Source organism: Poecilia reticulata, unplaced genomic scaffold, assembly GCF_000633615.1.
Source record: "Poecilia reticulata strain Guanapo unplaced genomic scaffold, Guppy_female_1.0+MT scaffold_190, whole genome shotgun sequence".
Classification (NCBI taxonomy): domain Eukaryota; kingdom Metazoa; phylum Chordata; class Actinopteri; order Cyprinodontiformes; family Poeciliidae; genus Poecilia; species Poecilia reticulata.
This window is the reverse complement of record NW_007615019.1, coordinates 306011-317039: the sequence shown is the minus strand read 5'-3', so window position 1 is coordinate 317039 and position 11029 is coordinate 306011. Positions and strand designations below refer to the sequence as shown.

At 54.2% G+C, this 11029-nt stretch overlaps 3 protein-coding genes across 7 annotated transcripts in view; 2 read left to right on the top strand and 1 right to left on the bottom strand.

Annotated features, from left to right (window-relative positions):
- Positions 1-1344, top strand: part of zbtb14 (zinc finger and BTB domain containing 14) — a 7127-nt gene extending 5783 nt beyond the window's left edge. Inside the window, exons 9-10 of the mRNA XM_008402179.2 lie at positions 236-331; positions 1021-1344. Of these exons, the coding sequence (XP_008400401.1) occupies positions 236-331; positions 1021-1161 (237 nt within the window). The 3' untranslated portion in view covers positions 1162-1344. The remainder of the gene's footprint in view (positions 1-235; positions 332-1020) is intronic.
- Positions 1345-1431: 87 nt separating this feature from the next.
- arhgap28 (Rho GTPase activating protein 28) lies at positions 1432-8547 on the bottom strand. Of its 2 annotated transcripts, XM_008402174.2 has the most exons (15): positions 8459-8547; positions 6142-6314; positions 5856-6073; positions 5676-5787; positions 4653-4873; positions 4404-4566; positions 4242-4333; positions 3995-4072; positions 3764-3917; positions 3608-3690; positions 3313-3528; positions 3123-3239; positions 1759-1886; positions 1651-1688; positions 1432-1563 (listed from the first exon to the last, which is right to left on the bottom strand). In XM_008402174.2, the coding sequence occupies exons 1-15, from the start codon at positions 8479-8481 to the stop codon at positions 1481-1483; spliced, it is 1899 nt and encodes a 632-aa protein (XP_008400396.1). In that variant the 5' UTR covers positions 8482-8547; the 3' UTR covers positions 1432-1480. The 2 variants fall into 2 exon arrangements, with proteins under 2 accessions (XP_008400396.1, XP_008400395.1); XM_008402173.2 differs by having other exon boundaries at positions 1432-1688.
- Positions 8485-11029, top strand: part of l3mbtl4 (L3MBTL histone methyl-lysine binding protein 4) — an 8307-nt gene continuing 5762 nt past the window's right edge. For 3 of the 4 annotated variants that reach the window (XR_001776253.1, XM_008402176.2, XM_008402177.2), the window contains exons 1-7: positions 9279-9371; positions 9932-10003; positions 10082-10167; positions 10236-10340; positions 10411-10546; positions 10635-10726; positions 10806-10948. Coding sequence is in view for 3 of the 4 variants with exons in the window: in XM_008402176.2 (XP_008400398.1) it covers positions 9296-9371; positions 9932-10003; positions 10082-10167; positions 10236-10340; positions 10411-10546; positions 10635-10726; positions 10806-10948 (710 nt within the window). In the remaining variant the exon portion in view is untranslated. Of the gene's footprint in view, positions 9372-9931; positions 10004-10081; positions 10168-10235; positions 10341-10410; positions 10547-10634; positions 10727-10805; positions 10949-11029 lie in introns of all 4 variants that reach the window. The other variant, XM_008402175.2, reaches the window with a different exon arrangement.

The following is an 11029-nucleotide window of genomic DNA, read 5'->3' as shown; positions in this document are numbered from 1 at the left end:
ACCAGTACAGGGCAGCAGGGACCAGTACAGGGCAGCAGGGACCAGTAGGGACCAGTACAGGGCAGCAGGGACCAGTAGGGACCAGTACAGGGCAGTAGGGACCAGTACGGGGCAGCAGGGACCAGTAGGGACCAGTACAGGGCAGKAGGGACCAGTACAGGGCAGCAGGGACCAGTAGGGACCAGGACACGTTGAACCTGAGGGTCAGTTGTCTCTGACTCGTCTCTCTCTGCAGGCCTTTAAACACAAGTCTCACCTGAAGGACCATGAGAGGAGACACCGAGGAGAGAAACCTTTCGTCTGTCCGTCCTGCACCAAGGCCTTCGCCAAGGTACCAGACCCAGTAGAACACAGTGAAGGTTCTGGTTCTGGAGGTTGAAGCAGGTTGACCTCCATCTGTCTGGAGGGAAGAATGAAGCTTTGATCTCGTTTTGAGCAGAACCAGCAGGATTCATGTGTTCATATTAGATTTTGTCCTGGCGCTGATGGTTCTGGTTCCCTTCAAAGAACCCAGAACTCCTTCATCATCCTCAGCTGACGGATCCAGAAATAATTCAGAGAGCCACACTGGACGATTATTAACTTTTAACCATTTTATTGCAGAAAATCAGCATCTGGTCCAATAGGAACTAGAACCCAGAACCTTTGAGGTTCCTGTGGTTCTGGTCCACTTCCATGCTGATCTGCTTCACACTTTCAGCTCTGTTGCTTCTGCACTGCATTACAGGTGGAGGTGGTGAGGATGAGAGGAAGTGGAAGTGCTGCGTAAACTTCAAAATAAGAGCATGAATAGAAACGTCTCAGTTAATGATAGAAACTTCAACATGTTGAATTTCAGCTGAAAGCTAACAGAGCAGCCGAGTAGATTAGCGCTGCAGAGTTCATCTGCAGGTGAGGCCAGAAGTATTCATACCCCTGGCAGGGTTTCCATGGAGACCACTGGAGCTCGACCCAGTTTCTGCCGTTCCTTAAACGTCGCTGTTCGGACCGGTTCTGACCCGCGTCTCTCTGCTGTTCCAGGCGTCGGACCTGAAGCGCCATGAGAACAACATGCACAGCGAGAGGAAGCAGCTGAACCCGCTGCAGAGCGACACGGAGACGCTGCAGGCCGCCGCCATGGCTGCAGAGGAGCAGCACCTGGAGAACATCAGCTGCTCCTAACACTCTGACCTCCCTGCCCTGAGGTGACCCCTGACCTCAGCCCACTAGAACTCTGACCCTGTGGACTTTATGAAGCGGTTCTGCTCAGTTTAATGAGCAGAGCCGCCATGTTGTGCAGAACTCGTGTGATGATGTCATCAGACAGACGATGGGATGAAATCATGAAATAAAATGTTTTTCTAACCCCGTGTGAACGTTTGCTGCCCTCGGCAGCGTCTGGCAGGCGCTGAAGCCTGCAGTACCGGCAGCGACCAGCAGGAGGAGACAGTGCCAGGTTCAGGCTTTTATTACAACACGAGCAGGTAACAGACAGGTGAGCTCAGGGCTTGATCAGCCAATCACAGCGAGGGTTGACCCTGTAGACGTCCAGCAGGCAGCAGTCCGGCTGCAGGCGGCGCTCATCTGACAGGGAGACGGGGACAGACAGGGAGACAGGTGTCCAGGTGTTCCTCAGACAGCTGAAGGTGATGATGTCATCAGGATACTTACAGATGTTTCCTCCGACCTCGTACAGGTGTTGGGCGGGGCTGGGGACAGACAGACTGGTGGTCAGGTGACTTGAGTGGGCGGTGCTCACCTGGACGGACTCGTCCTCACCTGGACTCGGACTGGAAGCGGGTCGTCACGTCTCTGGCGGTCGTCTGTTCGTCGAGCTGGATTGCCATGGAAACCTTGGTGTGCAGCGGAGCGTGAACCCGGATGACCCCTTCAGACAGCTCGCCGACCTGGAAGCAGAACCAGCAGCAGAACCCGGAGTCAGTCGGTTCTGGACGGAGCTCAGCTTCCTGTCAGGAAGGCTCTGACCCAAAAGAACCTCCAAGTATGAAGCGGTTCTGGACCATGTCATCATTGCTCCAGCCCAGAATGCGGTTCTGCTGATGAATCGGGTTCTGCTCGAGGCCTGACATGAACGGGGGCGCAGTGCCTGCGGCGTCCCCCAGGGGTCAGTGTTGGGCCCTGAACGGTTCCTGGTGTTGCCAGATATTCTGTCGGGTTAATCTAATCCAGAATAAACCAGCAGGAGATCATTGAAGATGATGTTTTAATATTTTTTGTATAAATCTATTTAGTTTGTGAAGCACATTTAAATAAAGCGGTGCTCTTCCCTGCTCAGGTTCATCATGATGTAAGAATCTCTGCAGTGTTTCAGAGCCATCCAAACCTCCGTGGCTTCAAGGTAAACTACAACGGTTGGATTACGAGGGGTTAAAGGTCAGCCAGCAGTGGAAGGAGACCCCATGTTATCGAACATGGTTCTATTGGACCCAAACATCTGCTCCTCCTCCAGCTGCTGTGGTTCTGAGTCAAACCAACCTGTTCCCCTCCTGGCCTGTGGGGGCGCTGCACCAAGAACCACCGAAGGAAACCACACAAGGCATCAGATTGGATGATTTCTCTTTAGTCTTTGGCTAAAGACCAGGAGCCATTTCTGCTCCTAGCGCTAGGCTAGCACGTTAGCTTTGGTTGTATTTACCCAGAATGCCCTGCGCTGTAGTCCACTTCCTGCTTTTTTAACGGTCTCCGGTCCGCTGAGCGTTCATATTCAAACCGAATCCAGACTGAGGTTTGGAGGAGCAGAGGTCGATTAGCGTTCATACCTCAGCAACTGAACCGGACTTTGACTAGACAGACAGGCTAGTACAGAGGTGGGCAACTCCAGGCCTCGAGGGTCTCCTGCAACTTTTAGGTGCATCTCTACTTCAACACACCTGAGTCAAATAAAAAGGTTGCTAGCAGGACTCTGGAGAACCTGCCTGAACAGAGGAGGAGATTCAGCTGTTGGATTCAAGTGTGTTGGACCAGGGAGACGTTAAGAGTTGCAGGACACCGGCCCTCCAGGACCAGGATGGCCCAGTCCTGGGCTAGTAGCTGGACTGAAGTGGCCTGAACTGAGCTGGTGGGAATTCAGCCTAAAGCAGACGCAGTACCTGCTCCTGAGCTGGTTCTGGGTCGGAACTCACCAGGTTCTTGTCGTTCTTCCTCCTCAGCAGTCGGGACGTTGTCCTGCTCAGGTTGAACTGTCTCTGACTGGACGCCTGGTTCATCTGTCTCACCTGGGCCAGGAGAAACTTCGGGAGCTGTTGGAGACGACAGGAAGTGATGTCAGAGTGGGTGGGACGCTGACGTCATGGAGGACGGCGTGAGACTCACGGTCCACAGCAGGTCCTGGTGCCGGATCATGAGTCCGATCAGCCGTGCTCCGCCCATCGCCTCCTCCATCTCCTCCTGCTGCTTGGTGATGGAGCGCTTGTTTCCATGGTTTTGGCGAGTGAACAAGTTGGGAGCCATCACCATGGAGACATTCCACAGAGACATCCGGTTGTGGTCCTGATGAGAGACCACCTTCCGGAGGAAGAGCAGCAGGGCCTGTAACCATGGAAACACCATTCAGCATGCAGAAATTTAAGGTGCAGAGAAAAAGCTGTAGGATACGGGCGGAGTTTACCCTCAGCATGTTTCTGTGAGCTTCAGGAAGGAGCAGGAGGAGGAGCTGCAGAGCCTGGACTTGGTGGACCTCAGAGGACACGCCTGCAGGGACACGTCAGCTGAGAGGACCTGTCGGGTCGGCCAACACAGTGTGTGTGTGTGTGTGTGGACGAACCCAGGACAGAGCAGAAGGTAGACAGGTGTGTGTGTGTCAGCAACGGCGTCGGCAGCTCTCTGATGAAGAGCTTCAGCAGTCCGCCGGCGTCCACCGGCCGCACGTCGGTCCAGTCAAAGGCGCTCCAGCACCGGTCCAGCTCTCTTCTCAAGAACTGCAGAGGGACAGATGGACGGAGACCGACTGAAGTTCTGGTTTGAGACGAAGCGGAGACAAGCCGATGGGTGGTACCTTCAGTCTGGCAGCTGATCCTGGAACTCGAAGGATTCCTTCAGTCTGCAGACCGCTCTGCTCCAAGACGCCCAACAACTAGAGAGGCAGAGAGACGGACAGCTGCTCTGAGGACACACTCCCCCTCACTGCAAACCACAGACTGTCACAATGCATGCTGGGAATGTTCAGCTGTTGTACTGCAGGATCTGACCCTAAAATAACACTGGAGTGTAAAGAAGGGAGCGCTAGACTGACGGTTCTTCACCTTCTGGAAGAAGACGGGCACTTTGACTCCAGGAAACCTCTTCCTGTCGTTGTCCAGCAGAGAGTTCAGCGAGACGCCGAACACGCCGCTGTCTGGTGGACAGAAGACCGAGTCACGTCTCCTGAAGACAGACATTCCTCAAACTGTCAAAAGGAAACACACCCCGAGTCCTGCGGTGCGGCAGACGGCTGCGTTTGCTTTGGACTCCCAGAGCCAGCAGGAAGGTGGAGAGTTCGATGTGAGCGATGAAGCCGAGGCGTGTGAGGTCGCGTGACGACAGGTCGTCTGTACAGGTGAGACCGTGTGACGGAGAGGCGGGGGCGAGCTGCACAGACGTACCAAGAGAGACCAATCGGCAGCCTGCGGATTCCTGAGCAGTTGGTCCTGATGCTGGACACCGTGTGCACTCACCTGCAGCTCACTGCTCTCATCTCCATGGAAACGGACGCAATCCCTGCATGTCCCGCCCCATTTGTGCTCCGCCACGCCCTCTGAGTACGGAGTGTCGCGCAGCAGCCAATCAGCACATCTCAGCCGACTCACTGCTGAGGAGGGGGAGGGAGTGGGCGCGGGGGAGGACGGGTCTTCCTGGAGCCGGTCCTCGAAAACAAACACGGGAAGAGTGGACCGCCCTGGAGACAGCAAGCAACACCTAGATCAGTCTGGAACAGTCCAAAACCAGAACTGGCTCCGGTAAAGAGCCAACAGAGAGGAACCTGAAGGTCACCGTCAGCTAGTCGGGCCAGAACCGCTTTAGGTCCAAATAACCAAACAGGCTAATAGGATCTACAGGTAGGATGTGACCAAGACTTGGCCTCATACCGAGACAGAACCAGAACCAGCTGGAACCATGGGGGAGGAGAGACTCATAGTATTGGTTCTGACTTTTTCAGTTGGATGTAGCCAGACTGGACCGTCACCAACACGCCACCGGTCCAAATGAACTGGTAATGAGCTGACCGACATCCAGCTACACAGCAGCAGAATGGGTGGAGGACTCTGCATGTTGGACACCAGCTTCTGACTAGGTAGCAGTAAATAACGGTCCTGACACGACCAGCGGGTCGGTCACTGAAACCTCCCCACAGGTTGAGTAACACCTCAGAAACCCAAACGTCTTCAGAACCTCTGCAGAACCAGTGAGGCGTTTTCAGTGTCTACAGTCTGAGCAGAAGGAGCTTCAGGACCTGAAACGTCTCTGGGTCTGTCAACAATCAATATTCACATCAAAAACAGCCAATACAACCACTTCAGGAAACATCTGGATGCTAACGGTCAAAGTTGGAGAAAGACTGAAGCAACAAATAAAACTTAGTGAGTCACCTCTCGAAGACTTTAATTTGTTGGTTTAATAAAGTATTGGAACTGACCACCATCTTCTTCGTGGCTCCTGAAGTAGGACCACACGGTCCTGGTCAGGTGGGCTGGCAGTACCTCTGTTTGTGCTGCGGCGGATGGTCTTGGTGGTGGTGTGGTACCGCCGTGGAGGCGGCTCTGGTTGCTGTTGGGTCGGGACCGGGCCGTGGTCTGCAGAGTCTGTCTCAGGCTGGAACAGAAAACTCCTTCAGGTTCTCAGGCTGATTGAACACCTGACTGATGTCCTTCATGTCCCACCTCAGTGAAGACGTCACGCACGTCTCTGATTGGCTGTCGGTTCCTTTTCCTCAGCGTCTCATTGTAGTTGTCCAGCCTCTTCCTCACCGTAGCGGCTTGTTGCCGTGTCAACGTGGACAGCACTGCCTCCACCACAGGGGGCGTCTCTGTTGATGAAGAGCCCACGACCAGGGAGGAAAGCCCCGCCTCCGTCAGCCATGCCTCCTCCAGCTCCACCTCTGCAGGAGGAAAAAACATGAAGGACACATGCAGACACGTCGTCTCACTGTGGGTTAATACTGCTCACCATCCATGCTCTTCCTCTCCTCTTCTTCCTCTTCTTCCCTCTCCTGCTCCTCTTCAATGCTCTGTACCTCTCTCCAGTAGGTCTCCATGGCAACATGTCTGGAGTCAGAGGTCACTGTGCTAGGGGAGCTTGAGGAGGTGGGAGGGGAGGTAGCAGAATGAGGTGACAACATCCTGTGAAGGAGGAAGAGAGTCTTCTCAATGAACATCTACAGGAGGAAGGAAGATGAGGAAGAATCGTTCCTCATCTTCCTCCAGCATGTGCCCCGCCCACTGAAGCAGGCTCAACTCTGATTGGCTGAAGGTGTGAGGTGTGGAGTCCCGTTCTAGGACTAGAGACCTGAACCTGGAGGTGTGAGGTCTGGTTTCCAGGCTGTGGCTGCAGATCTGTGTTCAGAGTTTGCGGCTTCTGCAGGCCCAGAGTTGAGCTTTCCTTAAATATTCATGAGGCATTTGACAGGAAGTCAGCTTCTTCCAGCCATCGATGAGTGTGTGTGTGTGTGTGTGTGTGTGTGTGTGTGTGTGTGTGTGTGTGTGTGTGTGTGTGTGTGTGTGTGTGTGGCGAGAACCTCAGGCTAATGGTTTTGGTTCCCCAGGGAGGAGAGAATGAGAGTCTCAGCCTGTTGTGTCCATTAGGAGGAAATGGACTGTTGGTCAATCAGAGATAAGTGTTTTCACTCAGGTCCTCAGATAGTAAGTGAACCTGGTTATGGTTCAGCAGACACACGTTAAATCAGCTGACTTCAGATCTGAACCGGTCCGGTCCGTGGGCCTGGTCCAGAACCAGAACGTCATGCTGAGATCGGAATCCAGCAGCGTTTCAGTGACACAAGACCATTTCCATTTAGACTCATTTCTGCTTGGTAAGATTCTCTACAACTACCTGAAAGTTCTCTAGAGCTGCTCTAGAGAACACCTGTTCTCTAGAACATCTTGGAGTCCAGGTGTGTCCAGGCCTGTCCTGCCTCCTCAGATACGTCTGATGCCCCACAGCTGGATCAGATAAGGAAGTCATTAGCAGGACTCTGGAGAACCTGACTGTACTGAGAAGATAATTCAAATGATTCAGGCGTTTTGGACAGTGGAACGTCTACAGGTTGCAGGACAGTGGAGCTTGGCATCCCTGTCTTAGAGGGTCTCCAGAACAAGATCAAACTCTAGAACTACCTAAAAGCTTGCTGGGGTTGTTTTTCCAGAACTCCCTTAAGGATCTGCCAGTATCTGGACAGTAAGAACTCCTAAAGACTCATTAGAGATGCCCAAGCAGCCGAAAGTGTTTCTAGCTCACCAGCTCACCAAAAACGTCCTCTAGAACAACCTCTAGGAGTCCTTATAACTGTCTGAAGAAGCACCAAAAACCCTCGAGAACCATTCAAAGCAATTCTGGAACCACCTGAAAGTTCTCGAGTGACAACACAGGGTTTCCAGAAACCCTCTAGAACATGTCAGCGGGTCTCCAGAGCAGCATTTGGACTCTACAACCATCTAAAGTTGTCAGGGCATTTTCTCTAGAACTGGCCTAAAGGATTGCTAAAACCACCGTACGAGTCAAAACGCTAAGACGTCCATAAGACTTTTGCCTAGAATGTCTGAAGAAGCACCAAGCAACTCAAGAACAACTCAGTGTTTCTAGAACCATCTGACATCTGTAAGAAACTCTAGAACTTCCTGAAATACTTTCTCTAGAACCGCCCTGAAGGACCTCAAAATCATTCTAGGTTCGCCTCAAAACGTCTGCATGAACACAAAGTGTCAGCAGAACAACCGTTGAGTCGCTCAGTCTGTCTGGAGAACAGCTCCACGTGTCTCCAGAACCGTTCTGGAACCACACAGAGCAGTGCCCAAGTGGTTCTGAAAACAGAACCAGCAGGTGTTGACCGGCCCACTCTGGACTTCCTGAGTGGTTCTGATAGTTCCAACGGGACATTCAGAAACTGGGAAGCCTTTGGCTGTTCTGCTGGTTCCGACCAGGCAGGTGGGTCGGAACCAGAGGTCCAATAGGTACTCCTCCTCTTCAGACAGTTTAGAGATGTTCAGGATTTCTGTTCCACCTCTGATGTATCCAGAACCATGAGAATCTGGACCGGACCGGTTGTGTGGGTTATATTTCTGCTTAGGTCCAGTTAGAAGGATTGGAACCAGAACCAAAAACCACCAAGTCACGCCTGAACACCGGGCTGGTTCTGGTCCCGATTTATGAGTCCATCTTACTAAAACCAGGAGCAGGTCCAATCCTTCAGCCCATCAGAACCACAGAGAAACGATGCAGAACTGCTGGATCATCAGCAGGACACAGAAACAGGACGGGCAGAACTCACCTCCGCTCGGTCCGGCTGCTCATCGGGTCTGAGGAGGAGGAGGAGGAAGAGCAGGAGGAGCTCCCAGCTCAGACTGGGCGGGTCCGACAGCTGGACCAGGGATCGGACCGGGCCGGACAGCTGGACCGGCTGAGGCACGGCTCAGCGTTTTAGAAATAGTTTGCGGATGAAGAACCTCAGAGGATCCGAACCGGGCCTAAATCCAGCTGCTGCATCAGAACCATTCTGCTCTGCAGAACCAGTTTGGGTCAGAACAAGGTTCTTCAGTTCAGTTCCTACCAGGTTCTGAAGCTGCAGTCCAAACAGAACCACCCAACAGGTTCTGCACTGAGATGGGTTCTGCAGGGTTCCAGAGAGACTGGACCGGTTCCGGTTCTGGACAGGAAGACATCAGCAATACCAGAGATACTGCCAGTCCACAGGTCAGAGGTCAGCGGTTCTGGACCGATCCTGGTAGAGTTCTCCACGATTCCTCGGACCAGAACCCAGAAGAACCGCTGCAGCCCGAGTCCGGATCAACACCAAGTACTGGGTCGGTGCCAGCAGAACATCAAGTCCTGCCCTGGTTCCGGTCCATAAGGACCTGAAGGGTTCTGGTTCTGAACCCCGGGTCATCAGAAACCAGAACTCCTTGGCTCAGTTCTGGTACCAGTGGGATCCATCAGAACCACAAGCAGTTATTGGACCAGGTCAGAACCTGCTGCAGATGGATGTTCCTGTTGGGCTGAGACAGAACCGCCCCGGTTCTGGTTCTGCTCTCTCTCTCTCTCTCTCTCTCTCTCTCTCTCTCTCTCTCTCTCTCTCTCTCTCTCCTCCCGCCCCCTCTCCTTCCTGCGCATGCGCGCTGCCCTCCCAGCCTCCAGTTTCCGTGTTGTTCTGTGTGTCAGCGCTGTGACGCGGATCATCACAGTCGGTAAGTTTCGCTCCACAACCCGGTTCCGGTACCGGCTCCTCTGAGCTCCGTGTGTCCGCCGCCGCGGCTCCTCGAGCCGGATGGAGCCGGCGGCCCGGCCCGGCCCCAGAGGCCCCGCTGCCGGCCTCCGAGCCGCGGATCTCCACCTGATCCGTTTCCTCTGTCAAGTCGCTGCTCCGACGGACTCGAAGCGCTTCCGGTCTGCCTTCAGAATAAGAGCCGCTCATGTCGGAGGTTTTACTCAGACTAGTTCGGTTCTGATCAGCTGTCTGGGCTGGTCTCGTTCTGTGGCGGTTCTGAAAGCTTTATGGAGTGTCGGAGCCGGACTGGGCCCGTTTGGGTCTCTACTTTGGTTCTGGTGCATCAAACCTTTACTCTGAAGGTGTGTGCAGACTTCCGGTCTGAGTGTTATTGAATGACTTCCGGTTGAGTACAGACTGGAGCAGGCCGGACCAGTACTGGTTCGGTATCACCATGACAACAGGGACGGTCACTCACACCTGTCAGGGGAAGATGTTTTTGACCTTTGACCTGAAGCTGTGATGTCGTTCTGATGTCAGAGAGAAGAAGAGGAGAGGGAACCACAGAGGAAGACGGAGAGGAGATGAAGAATAAAGTCAGCAGCACTCAAGGTACCGTCTTCCTCCTCCTGGTGCTGTGCTGTGATTGGCTCAGGTGAGTCCAGGTGTGACATCTGCTCTGCCCCACAGTCAGCGTGAAGAGGCGCTCCTGGTCCTGGCAGCAGTACCTGAACGAGCAGAAGGCCGAGGCAGCTCCGCCCTCTCTCTTCACCCAGGTGAGCCCAGCTCCGCCCTCAGCCAGGTGAGCCTCACCTGTCCTGATGGACTCCTGTCTGTCCCTCAGGACCAGTCCTGTCCCAGCAGGAGGACGGCCTTCAAGGTGGGCATGAAGCTGGAGGGCATCGACCCGCTGCATCCCTCCATGTTCTGTGTGCTGACCGTCGCCGAGGTAACCGCTCAGTCCCGCCCCACCACACCTGAGTGGGAGTGGCCACCTCAGCCTTGTGTCTCTCTCTCAGGTGATTGGCTGCCGGCTGCGTCTCCACATCGACGGATACTCAGAGTGCTATGACTTCTGGGTAAACAGCGACTCACCTGACATCAGACCCGCCGGATGGTGCAGAGAGCACCGCCACAAGCTCCACCCACCCAAAGGTGAGAACAACTCCACCCCACAGGGTGGGAACTTGCAGCCAGACAGCTGAGTCCTGCTCCACCTGTCCACCTGTCTCTGTGTCTGCAGGTCACAGTGAGACGGAGTTCGATTGGCAGGACTACTTGCAGTCCTCAGGTTCCCTCGCAGCTCCGCCCACCCTGTTCACCTGTCGCTCCACCGTGAGTCCACACCTGTCTGACTGTGTGTCTTCCTGTCTCTGCCGTCCCCCAACCGTCTGTCCACCTGTCTGTCCCTCAGGTGTGTGAGTTCCAGGTGGGGATGAAGCTGGAGGCGGTGGACAAGAAGAACCCGGGTCTGGTGTGTGTGGCGTCTGTCGCTGATGTTATCAACGACCGCTTCCTGGTTCACTTCGACAACTGGGACGACACCTATGACTACTGGTGAGACTGGGGACACACTGGGGACAGACTGGGGACACACTGGGGACAGACTGGGGACACACTGGGGACAGACTGGGGACA

Excerpts from the sequence above, each read along its gene's own strand:
- arhgap28 (XM_008402173.2), bottom strand. The coding sequence starts at position 8,481 with ATGAGCAGCCGGACCGAGCGGAG. Across the intron at positions 4,874-5,675 it reads CCGCCGCAGCACAAACAGAG|GGCGGTCCACTCTTCCCGTG; the intron begins GTACTGCCAGCC and ends TGCTGTCTCCAG. Across the intron at positions 4,567-4,652 it reads ATGAGAGCAGTGAGCTGCAG|CTCGCCCCCGCCTCTCCGTC; the intron begins GTGAGTGCACAC and ends ACGTCTGTGCAG.